The sequence below is a fragment of the Crinia signifera genome, chromosome 8, assembly GCF_055691185.1.
Source record: "Crinia signifera chromosome 8, ASM5569118v1, whole genome shotgun sequence".
NCBI classification, from domain to species: Eukaryota; Metazoa; Chordata; class Amphibia; order Anura; family Myobatrachidae; genus Crinia; species Crinia signifera.
The window spans coordinates 16,094,823-16,108,375 of record NC_139224.1 but is presented as its reverse complement, the minus strand read 5'-3'; the positions used below and the strand labels follow the sequence as shown (position 1 = coordinate 16,108,375).

The 13,553-nt window shown below is 49.2% G+C and overlaps 1 protein-coding gene across 1 annotated transcript; it reads right to left on the bottom strand.

Moving 5' to 3' along the window:
* Positions 1-2,889: 2,889 nt before the first annotated feature.
* LOC146025774 (hyaluronidase-1-like) lies at positions 2,890-11,404 on the bottom strand. Its single transcript, XM_083155826.1, has 3 exons — positions 10,139-11,404; positions 9,959-10,048; positions 2,890-3,918 (listed from the first exon to the last, which is right to left on the bottom strand). Exons 1-3 carry the CDS (start codon positions 11,042-11,044, stop codon positions 3,601-3,603), a joined length of 1,314 nt encoding a protein of 437 aa, XP_083011952.1. The 5' UTR covers positions 11,045-11,404; the 3' UTR covers positions 2,890-3,600.
* Positions 11,405-13,553: the final 2,149 nt, after the last annotated feature.

Sequence of the window (13,553 nt, the reverse complement as noted above, 5' to 3'; positions counted from 1 at the left end):
CGGCATGTTGGGGGCCCACACCCCAGACCCATACCCAGTGTTAGGGACCCCCAGTGACAGAGACGCCTTGACGTACGGCCTGGGGGCTCAACCCTATATCTGCAGATATATGCAACCAAGATCTCTGTATTGTCTGATGATTATTATATGTATATTTCTCATTCAGTGTGCAATAGGGATACAAACTGTTTTTTTTCCTAACCAGATTTACCCCTCCCTGTTGGCACCTGAATGACAGACCTCTGATTGAGCAGCTTACCAATAAAAGTGTTGTGCAGTTGAGAGGCATAGATGGGTCAGCAATAGGAGGGATTGCTGACACCTGAGTGCCATTGGAGAAGCCAGGGGTATCTCCAGGTAAGCTGGCTCTCAGATGTTGTAAGCCATTATCATGTGGCCTTACACTGGGCTATTAGGCCCATAAATTTGTTATTGTGCATGGGATGGGTTTGGGAGTGTGATTCCCCCTTTGTTGGTATGGCTGGTCTGCTCCAGGGTAGCACACCCTAACACTTTATTAACATTTATGTTTTTTCCCTATTGTATGTATTATTTTAATCACACCTTCACCTCCCTACATAGCACTTATGTGCTTCTTATTTAACACCTACTAACTTTCATTTGTGTGCTGCCCTGGAGTAGTCAGCCTGTGTCGGCATGTTGGGGGCCCACACCCCAGACCCATACCCAGTGTTAGGGACCCCCAGTGACAGAGACGCCTTGACGTACGGCCTGGGGGCTCAACCCTATATCTGCAGATATATGCAACCAAGATCTCTGTATTGTCTGATGATTATTATATGTATATTTCTCATTCAGTGTGCAATAGGGATACAAACTGTTTTTTTTCCTAACCAGATTTACCCCTCCCTGTTGGCACCTGAATGACAGACCTCTGATTGAGCAGCTTACCAATAAAAGTGTTGTGCAGTTGAGAGGCATAGATGGGTCAGCAATAGGAGGGATTGCTGACACCTGAGTGCCATTGGAGAAGCCAGGGGTATCTCCAGGTAAGCTGGCTCTCAGATGTTGTAAGCCATTATCATGTGGCCTTACACTGGGCTATTAGGCCCATAAATTTGTTATTGTGCATGGGATGGGTTTGGGAGTGTGATTCCCCCTTTGTTGGTATGGCTGGTCTGCTCCAGGGTAGCACACCCTAACACTTTATTAACATTTATGTTTTTTCCCTATTGTATGTATTATTTTAATCACACCTTCACCTCCCTACATAGCACTTATGTGCTTCTTATTTAACACCTACTAACTTTCATTTGTGTGCTGCCCTGGAGTAGTCAGCCTGTGTCGGCACATTGGGGGCCCACACCCCAGACCCATACCCAGTGTTAGGGACCCCCAGTGACAGAGACGCCTTGACGTACGGCCTGGGGGCTCAACCCTATATCTGCAGATATATGCAACCAAGATCTCTGTATTGTCTGATGATTATTATATGTATATTTCTCATTCAGTGTGCAATAGGGATACAAACCATATTTCATTAGTTGAAAGTATTTACACAAATATAGACACACCCCTGAGCAGACCACCCAACCAGAACACTGGTCACGCCCCCCACATTATTAGGTGCTGGCCACAACTCCTATTAATAGGCCCTTGATCATTTTCAGCTCCAGGCCCATTTAGACCTTAATCTGGCTTTGTCCCTAGGACACCCGCACCCAGGGCTATCTGTGGCACCCCTGGGAAATAGATACAGGGTACTCTTTACCTAGAACGGCGCCCACGATTGAAATCGCGGGCATCGCGGGTAAAATCGCGGTAATCGCGGGCATCGCGGGTAAATCGCGGGTAAATCGCGGGCACATCAAAATCGGGTACCCGCGATTACCGCGATTTTCCCATAGAGAACAATGTTAAAAAGCCTGATTGACCGCGATTTTAGCGTTAAATGCCTCAATGCCCGCGATTTTCCCATAGGAATCAATGTTAAATGGGCTACAGAGCCCAAATAGCCCCAATTAACCCTTAAATGTCCCCCCAATTTTTGTACGCCACCCCACGATCCACGCCAACCCGAAGCGTGGCGAGCGCAGCGAGCCCGCGAGGGGCGGCGGTACGCGTCCTACGACCTTTTCATGCCCTACTATCCACGTCGGCGTGGAGTTGAGAATAGAATAGTGTGGCGAGCGCAGCGAGCCACCGAGCCCGAAGCGTGGCGAGCGCAGCGAGCCCCGCGAGGGGACGCGGATACCTTCACAGTTATACGCGTCCCCTCGCGGGCTTCACAGGTGTCCGCGTGGCCACGGACACCTGTGAAGCCCGCGAGGGGACGCGCTTACCTGTGAAGGTATCCGCGTCCCCTCGCGGGGCTCGCTGCGCTCGCCACGCTTCGGGCTCGGTGGCTCGCTGCGCTCGCCACACTATTCTATTCTCACACCACGCCGACGTGGATAGTAGGGCATGAAAAGGTCGGAGGACGCGTACCGCCGCCCCTCGTGGGCTCGCTGCGCTCGCCACGCTTCGGGTTGGCGTTGATCGTGGGGTGGCGTTAAAAATTTGGGGGGACATTTAAGGGTTAATGGGCTCTGTAGCCCATTTAACATTGATTCCTATGGCCAAATCGGGTGGATTGAGGCATTTAACACTAAAATCGGGTCCATCGCGGCTTTTAACATTGCTTCCTATGGGAAATCGGGAGCATCGCGTCGCGGGCATCGCGGGTACGTTTATGGCCGGCCGCGACGCGACCGACGCGATTTTTCAGGTTTAACATGGTTTTCAATGGGAAAATCGCGGGCATCGCGTCGGTCGCGTCGCGGGCAGGCATAAATGTACCCGCGATGCCCGCGACGGGCGCCGTTCTAGGTAAAGAGTACCAGATACAGTGCCCCTGTAAAATAAATATTAAAAGAAAGACAGGACACAGAATGTTTTAATATTTTATTCTACAGCATCTTCCCCTGGGGGCGTGGTCACTTTTACATGACCGACACCCACCTAGGACATCACTGGCATCTTCCATCTTCAGGAGTTCTTCATTGCTACCCTTGTGCCGTTGTCCTGCCTTCCGCCTCTTCCCGCTGGCTTCAATTATCCGGCACATGGGGGCAATGTGATGAAGCTGCCCGCCCTGACAGGGTACCACCGCTATTCTGCATGCCGCCTGCTACTGAACTCTGCATAGGTGAAGTGTTTAGTCACGCTGACTTGCTCTCAGCTGCTATACCCTACAGCACACCTCGACACCACCACCATGCCCTCCGCTAACTCCACAATAGCTTTTACATTCCGGCATCCCACCAGTTGTGGCACCACCGCCACCCCGATATCTTGCTGAGCTGGCGGGACTTCTGTTCTCCACAACCTACACATTATAACATTGGTCGGCTAGTCAGCGGCCCGGTCAAAAGTGTGTATTATACTGTAGTATGACAGGAGAGGCACTGACTCCCCTGCCTCATCCGCCCACACACCTGTGACCTGCACCTCACGGCCTTTGTGCCATCATCATGTGACTTTTATTAATGCTTCATGTTCTGTGTAAGAAATACTGTTTAATACAACAAAGGAAAGACACTAGACAGATAAAAGCTTGTTGCTGATTGGCTGCTTGTGCTTGATGCAGTGAGTGAGCACTCAGTGCCCTGTCCTGTGTGAGCAGTCGGCGCCTGTCCACCCCAGGTAACAGCGGCACTGGAAGTGTGCGGCCATGTGTACAATGTCCCCTTTGGTGGCCTGTCCTGAGACCAGATATCCGCTGCCCAGGGGACTCTTGCTGATGGTGAAGCTGTCGGGAGGCAGGTGGAGCAGGGCCTCAGATGAGGTGTCTTCCCGCACACAGCGTCCGTTCCCAGTACACACGCTCTGGCTGCACAGCGTTGCTGCGCTCGTCACATTCACCACATACGCCCCCAGTGTGTTATCTATATAGGACTTCACTGCCAGGCAGGCCTCCTGCGACACAAGTGGGACAGAAGAGCTGACACTCAACAGACATTGCAGAACAAGAACATCTCGCATATACAAAGTTACACTGATAATCCCACCTACCCATTACAGGAAGGACACAGCTGCGGAGTGAGATTTGGGGACAGTTGGGAGGCACTGAGGGGTGACCCGATAATACCCTGAGTCCCACTGGTTGATGGGATTTCCTATGGGAGGCAGCTGAGTGCCCACAACATGATGTGCCCACGCCCGTGTACTGTGACCACTTCCCCATCTTGTCTCATCACTAATTGGGAGGAAACTGAGGTTTCTTATGGTGCACATCCGAGCGGAGTCTTCCACATGTTTGGGGTCCATATGACTGATACATGGCGTGTACAGGCGTGGATGGTTGCAGCACATATATGGGGGTGCACCGCTATATGACTGATAAGTGGCATGTATAGACGTGGATGGATGTGGCACATATATGGGGGTGCACCTCTATATGACTGATATGTGGCATGTATAGACGTGGTTGGTTGCAGCACATATATGGGGGTGCACCTCTATATGACTTGATACGTGGCATGTATAGATGTGGATGGATGTGGCACATATATGGGGGTGCACCTCTATATGACTGATATGTGGCATGTATAGACGTGGTTGGTTGCAGCACATATATGGGGGTGCACCTCTATATGACTGATAAGTGGCATGTATAGACGTGGATGGATGCGGCACATATATGGGGGTGCACCTCTATATGACTGATACATGGCGTGCACAGGCGTGGATGGTTGCAGCACATATATGGGGGTGCACCTCTATATGACTGATATGTGGCATGTATAGACGTGGATGGATGCGGCACATATATATGGGGGTGCACCTCTATATGACTGATAAGTGGCATGTATAGACATGAATGGATGTGGCACATATATGGGGGTGCACCTCTATATGACTGATATGTGGCATGCATAGACGTGGATGGATGCAGCACATATATGGGGGTGCACCTCTATATGACTGATACGTGGCATGCATAGACGTGGATGGATGCAGCACATATATGGGGGTGCACCTCTATATGACTGATACGTGGCATGCATAGACGTGGATGGATGTGGCACATATATGGGGGTGCACCTCTATATGACTGATACGAGGCATGTATAGACATGGATGGATGCGGCACATATATGGGGGTGCACCTCTATATGACTGATAAGTGGCATTATACAGACGTGGATGGATGCGGCACATATATGGGGATGCACCTCTATATGATTGACACGTGGCGTTACAGACGTGGATGGTTGCAGCACATATATGGGGGTGCACCTCTATATGACTAATACGTGGCATGAATAGACGTGGATGGATGTGGCACATATATGGGGTGCACCTCTATATGACTGATACGTGGCATGCATAGACGTGGATGGTTGCAGCACATATATGGGGGTGCACCTCTATATGACTAATATGTGGCATGAATAGACGTGGATGGATGCGGCACATATATGGGGGTGTACCTCTATATGACTGATACGTGGCATGAATAGACGTGGATGGATGCAGCACATTTATGGGGGTGCACCTCTATATGACTAATACGTGGCATGAATAGACGTGGATGGATGCGGCACATATATGGGGGTGCACCTCTATATGACTAATACGTGGCATGCATAGACGTGGATGGATGTGGCACATATATGGGGGTGCACCTCTATATGACTGATACGTGGCATGTATAGACGTGGATGGATGTGGCACATATATGGGGGTGCACCTTTATATGACTGATACGTGGCATGCATAGACTAGGATGGATGCAGCACATATATGGGGGTGCACCTCTATATGACTGATACGTGGCATGCATAGACATGGATGGATGCAGCACATATATGGGGGGTGCACCTCTATATGACTGATACGTGGCATGCATAGACGTGGATGGATGTGGCACATATATGGGGGTGCACCTCTATATGACTGATACGTGGCATGTATAGAAGTGGATGGATGCGGCACATATATGGGGGTGCACCTCTATATGACTGATACGTGGCATGCATAGACGTGGACGGATGCGGCACATATATGGGGGTGCACCTCTATATGACTGATACGAGGCATGTATAGACGTGGATGTATGCGGCACATATATGGGGGTGCACCTCTATATGACTGATACGTGGCATGCATAGACGTGGATAGATGCAGCACATATATGGGGGTGCACCTCTATATGACTGATACGTGGCATGTATCGACGTGGATGGATGCGGCACATATATGGGGGTGCACCTCTATATGACTGATAAGTGGCATGTATAGACATAGATGGATGTGGCACATATATGGGGGTGCACCTCTATATGACTGATATGTGGCATGCATAGACGTGGATGGATGCAGCACATATATGGGGGTGCACCTCTATATGACTGATACGTGGCATGCATAGACGTGGATGGCTGCAGCACATATATGGGGGTGCACCTCTATATGACTGATACGTGGCATGCATAGACGTGGATGGATGTGGCACATATATGGGGGTGCACCTCTATATGACTGATACGAGGCATGTATAGACGTGGATGGATGCGGCACATATATGGGGGTGCACCTCTATATGACTGATACGTGGCATGCATAGACGTGGATAGATGCAGCACATATATGGGGGTGCACCTCTATATGACTGATACGTGGCATGTATCGACGTGGATGGATGCGGCACATATATGGGGGTGCACCTCTATATGACTGATATGTGGCATGTATAGACGTGGATGGATGCTGCACATATATGGGGGTGCACCTCTATATGACTGATATGTGGCATGTATAGACATGGATGGATGTGGCACATATATGGGGGTGCACCTCTATATGACTGATACTTGGCATGTATAGACGTGGACGGATGCGGCACATATATGGGGGTGCACCTCTATATGACTGATACGTGGCATGCATAGACGTGGATAGATGCAGCACATATATGGGGGTGCACCTCTATATGACTGATACGTGGCATGTATCGACGTGGATGGATGCGGCACATATATGGGGGTGCACCTCTATATGACTGATATGTGGCATGTATAGACGTGGATGGATGCTGCACATATATGGGGGTGCACCTCTATATGACTGATATGTGGCATGTATAGACATGGATGGATGTGGCACATATATGGGGGTGCACCTCTATATGACTGATATGTGGCATATATAGACGTGGATGGATGTGGATAAAAAAGCAAGAAGTGTCAGCGCTGGCTATACCAATGAATGGATCAGACGGTTCTCAAAAGTATAACAAATTTAATAATACAGTATAATATACAATAAAACATAAAAAATAGGATTAAAAAGGTGTGAATCAAATAGACTGAATGTCCAATAATTTCTTTAAAAAGAATATCACCGGGATATTTGGATATATAGGCACTTATTGACTGACATATATGTTACCATCCTGGGCGGTCTGGTAGGTAGATGAATCCAGACTGGTGATCGATTGTGTCCTTAGGTGTCCTATAATTTCAAGGACTCACGGTTCCCACTTGTATTGATTGCCTCTTGTTTTGCTGGAAGAATTAGGGATCGTGCTGTTATCCCAATACGATAGGTCCAGTATTGATTAAGGAGTATCTGTGGGTGGATCGGACAAGTCACCAAACGGTCAGAGATGGAGTCAGTCGGCCAGGTATTGTGCAGCTCAACGCGTTTCCCCGGAAGGTTTGTGCATCCGGCTTCTTCACTTGCTCTTGATTCACACCTTTTTAATCCTATTTTTTATGTTTTATTGTATATTATACTGTATTATTAAATTTTTTATACTTTTGAGAACCGTCTGATCCATTCATTGGTATAGCCAGCGCTGACACTTCTTGCTTTTTTGTCCTTTTTACCCCTTGGGGTGTGACAACCCCGTGTCAGCTGCTGATTGGTTGCGCACCACGCACACACACTACTTTTTTCTGTGGATGGATGTGGCACATATATGGGGGTGCACCTCTATATGACTGATACGTGGCATGTATAGACGTGGATGGATGCGGCACATATATGGGGGTGCACCTCTATATGACTAATACCTGGCATGTATAGACGTGGATGGATGCAGCACATATATGGGGGTGCACCTCTATATGACTGATATGTGGCATGTATAGATGTGGATGGATGCGGCACATATATGGGGGTGCACCTCTATATGACTGATACGTGGCATGTATAGACGTGGACGGATGCGGCACATATATGGGGGTGCACCTCTATATGACTGATACTTGGCATGTATAGACGTGGACGGATGCGGCACATATATGGGGGTGCACCTCTATATGACTGATACGTGGCATGTATAGACATGGATGGATGTGGCACATATATGGGGGTGCACATCTATATGACTGATACGTGGCATGTATAGACGTGGATGGATGCGGCACATATATGGGGGTGCACCTCTATATGACTGATACGTGGCATGTATAGACGTGGATGGATGTGGCACATATATGGGGGTGCACCTCTATATGACTGATATGTAGCATGTATAGACGTAGATGGATGCTGCACATATATGGGGGTGCACCTCTATATGACTGATACGTGGCGTGTACAGACGTGGATGGTTGCGGTACATTTATGGGGGTGCACCTCTATATGACTGATACGTGGCATGTATAGACGTGGACGGATGCGGCACATATATGGGGGTGCACCTCTATATGACTGATACTTGGCATGTATAGACGTGGATGGATGCGGCACATATATGGGGGTGCACCTCTATATGACTGATACGTGGCATCTATAGACGTGGATGGATGTGGCACATATATGGGGGTGCACCTCTATATGACTGATACGTGGCATGTATAGACGTGGACGGATGCGGCACATATATGGGGGTGCACCTCTATATGACTGATATGTGGCATGTATAGACGTGGACGGATGCGGCACATATATGGGGGTGCACCTCTATATGACTGATACGTGGCATGTATAGACGTGGATGGATGCGGCACATATATGGGGGTGCACCTCTATATGACTGATACGTGGCATGTATAGACGTGGACGGATGCGGCACATATATGGGGGTGCACCTCTATATGACTGATACGTGGCATGTATAGACGTGGATGGATGCGGCACATATATGGGGGTGCACCTCTATATGACTGATACGTGGCATGTATAGACGTGGATGGATGCGGCACATATATGGGGGTGCACCTCTATATGACTGATACGTGGCATGTATAGACGTGGATGTGTTGGAGGCACTCACACACCTACAGCACTAGCAGAGCTGGTTTCTTTGATGGTCCCCACCATTCAGATGGCCACAAATGAGTAGGGAGAGGGAAAGATGCTGCAGTGTAGCTGGGTGCAGCGCACTGAGCGCTGGGGTGCCAGGGGCATGTTGGCACAGTGACACGAGGAGCAGATGTAGGCGATGCTCTATTAGTGTAAAAGTGACACTAAGGGTGGGATGTATCAAAGGATGACAGGTGAACACATAGCTATCCTCCGCCGCATATCTAACCATAAGGATGACAGGTGAGTGCAGTACTATACACCACCGTATATCTGACTGTAAGGATGACAGGTGAGCGCAGTACTATACACCACCGCTTATCTGACTGTAAGGATAACAGGTGAGTGTAGTACTACCCAGGCCACATAGCTCACCCTAAGGATGACAGGTGAGCGCAGTACTATACACCACCGCATATCTGACCGTAAGGATGACAGGTGAGCGCAGTACTACCCAGGCCACATAGCTGAACCTAAGGATGATATACAGTATATACACAGTTGACTTTGGCCCAGGGGTTCTGTGGATAAAATGCTGATACATAGGGCCGCCATGATTCAGGATAATTGGACATAAATGAGCAATCTTCCTGTGTATTATATGTACTATATTCCAATGCAGCCAACAGAGGACACACACAGGTGAGGACACTAACACCGCAGACCCGCAGGTCTCTCTCCCCCATCACATCACAGTTACCTTGCTGGCGCTGTAGTCAGCGTTCCCCCACAGGATGACACCAGCTGTCCCCAGTGCTGCGCTCTGTCCTATGGTCTGAGCCAAGTCCTCCTGCAGAAACAGAGCATACCAGGGTGTGCGTAATGCTGGTAGCGCAGAGTAGACCTCCTAGGGCAGCTCTGAATATCACCTGATGCTCACCTGCTCCAGGAAGTCCATGCTGTAGGTGTAGACAATTCGGCCATAGGGAAGAACAGGGGGGTCACCCTCCATTGCTTCAACCGAAACTCTAAAGGCCTCTTCCAACCTGTACTTCACATATGGGCCAACATACTTGGACATCTTCAGTGCGCTTTCCAGGTAGATTTCGGGATACAGGGCCCGGCTTGCATTCCACATCCATGTCAGGAGGTTGTTCCTCTCCACTTCCACCTGGACGCATTCTCCGGTGTAATTATAGCTGGAGTTTCTGTAGCCGTAGTTGTAGCAGTTGGGAAAACCATAAAAGCCCCATAAACCACTAGGTCGAAAGTTACGTCCCAGCTCCAAAGTGGAGGCCATAAACCTTCTGGCGCCATCTTCAAATTCCCTTTTGGCTTCGTCCAACACCTGCCTGTCAGACCAATCAGGGTGCCGTTGCCTCACCAGCTCTAAGGACTGTTGTTTGTACATGTACTTGGAATCCCAGTTCCGATCCCACAGAGGCCTCCAATCCTCCCAGTCTATAACCGCCACTCCCTGAAAGTTTGGAGCCACCATAGTGGCATTCAGGTCTTCATAAGCCTGCTTCAGGTGGTCCTTCAGGCTGGCATTCTGGGGCAGCCCGCCATTGACAGGCTCACCATTCTTATCATAGTAAGGATAAAGGCCCAGTTGGTTACTGTAGAAGATCACCATCTCTGTGCCCTCAAATGTCTGGTTCTGGTTGGCAACAATATCAAATGCCGCCAGGTCCAAAGCCACCCCAAACTTGTCCCAGCAACGGCTTGTGGGGGCATTCCAAACTGCGACGAAGGGTCTGCCTGGCAGGAGAGAGGCCGGTCGGGCTGGGCAGAAAGACAGGACCAGGAGAAGCTGAATGGTTCCCAGCAGGCATTTGTGCGGCATTGATATAGGATGTAGAGCAATCCCAGGGAAGGAATCTGTTCTTCGCACCCTACAAAGTCACATGTATTAAATGGGGTCTTCCCGAGGGTTCCAAGTTCTGAGCAGGAAAAATAGAAGCAGTTAAAGTGGTTTTATGCCACAGAGCCGCGTTCCAAGGATAAATCTCATCCAGGCCTTCCTGACTACAAGTCCATGTCCCCAGCCCCGTGTGCTGCAGATGGTCAGGGAGGGCAGCCTGTGCCCTGCTTTGGTGCAGAGTGAGAATGGGCAGGAAATGAGGTTCTCCTTCCTCACCCCCTCTCTCCTTCTTCTGCTTTTATTTCCCACTTCCTCTTTCAGTCTCACCAGAGCCTGCACCCACCCCCCTCATTACCCCAGTACTGAGTGATCTCCAATCCTCCTCCTCACACTCACACAGTGCACCGCTGCCAGCAAGCGGCAGTAACGTCAGGGGGAGATGCATCAAACCACAGAGAGAGATAAAGTAGAGAAGTTTCCCATAACAAACTAGCACAGTCTATAAAATGCCACAAGCCGACTGCTTGCTATGGGAAACTTCTCAGAGTTGAGTAAGAAGTTTGTGAATAGATTATCTGCTGCTCCCGCCCAAGGAATGCAGCCAGTGTCCTGTCCCTGACTCTCCGTCACCACACACAGGGAGGGGGACAGGCCGGGCCCTGTATATGTCACTCACAGCTGACGACTGCACACTATTGGCTCCCAGATGTTTTATTTGTCAGCAGAAACATAACATAGGGACACGTGCTAGTCCATACCTTCCTACTGTCCCGTTTACCGCAGGAACGTCCCGGTTTTTGGTGATGTTCCCGAGGCCTGCCTGGGACCAGCAGTGTCCTGTGGCGGGGGCAGGGGCTTGCAGTTAGGAGTCCCTGCTTATTTATTTAGCACCCTCTAGAAGATAGTAGACATGATCTGATTGGTTGCCCAAGGCAACATCACATGTGAAGTAGAATTCACATCTTAGTAAATTTTTCCCAATTGACTTTCTATTGGCATTCATCTAACCTGGGACATTATAGAAACGGACAGCCCTGCCACGCATTTCCCCCCATGTGTGGTTTTATACAACAAAAATAGACGTTACGGTTTAACTTAATTGTGTCCAACATTAGAGTCATATATACCAGATGTATGATGATGTGGTCATGAATGTATTATATTAAACTGCTGTGTATTGTAAAATCAGTCCAATCTTTTTCATGTTATTCTTTCACTCATAAATATTCTCTTAGTTAAGAGACAACAGCGCTGCCCCTACCCCTAGTCTTCTAATCTTCTACATTTAGGGGTCAGAGGGATAGAGGGTGCTGCGGGGTAACATTGAAGTGTTGTGAGGTGTACAGAGCATTTCGCTGTGTTGTCTCTACTTTATTTTATTGTAACTCACGTGCTTTCAACAAGCCGCGCAGGCTGTGAAGAGGAGTCGGCCATCACTTGGAACAGCTGCCCAGAGGACAGGGGACAAGGCATGGCTTACAGGTAAGGCTGATGGCCTTCTCTTTGTAAGTATACCAAGCCCACAGCATGACAAAGCTGAATGATGTGGCTATTGGGGGTGGCATATCCTGTGAGGCCACAGCACTTTTCAGGGAGCGCGCTTCCCCCACTAGTGCCCCCCCCCCCCCCCTACTGCTCATGCACCCCTGAGCTCATGCACCCCTCTCTCAGGGGGCCCCCTCTCCCAATAATTACTGCCGCAGTGGAAGGGAGGTAGGGCTGGCCATCTACCACCGTTGATTCATAATAATTGATAGTTTATGGTTGATGTAGAATACTTTTGCCATCGATGGAGGGAGAGCCAGATGGTTTCCCTACATCAATAGCAAAGCATAACCAAATAACCCCCCTCCACCCCAAGGTTCCAGGACCTGGATCATAGCTCCACCCCCAAAACCTGCGAAGTTCCGCCACACGTTCTGATTGGCCTGTGAGCAGTTAGTCAAAGAAAAGGGATGACCATCAGTGGGCAAAACCATTGATGTTGGTCATCGGAACAGACGACTTTGGCCGTTAGTATGTTTGATGTTCGTTAGGTTGTTATATTGAAGACTGTCCGTGGGACACTGACAGAGACCACAGTGTTTAATGTGTTGGCTATATGGACCTGGCAGCTATTACACATCCGCACCAGTGATGGGGACATTACAGTAACGAGCACCCGATTGTTCCTGGACCGGTACTTGTGATATTATTGGGGTGACTATAACATCTATAGATCTGAGGGCACTGTGTACCCAGCTATGCCCGTAGTGGGCCAGTGGTGGAGACTGGGTAACAGAAACTTGGTGGCTTGATGTATTCATGGTACATACACCGGGGAAGGTATAGGGGGTATGGATTGTATAGTCGACCTAAAGGTGGTCGACAGTCATTAGGTCTACACCACTATGTCGACATACCGAACAAACCCCATCTCGACCATTTGACTGTAGACCTAGACCATGTCGACCTAATGCTTGTGTCAACCTAATGGCCTGTCGACCTTATG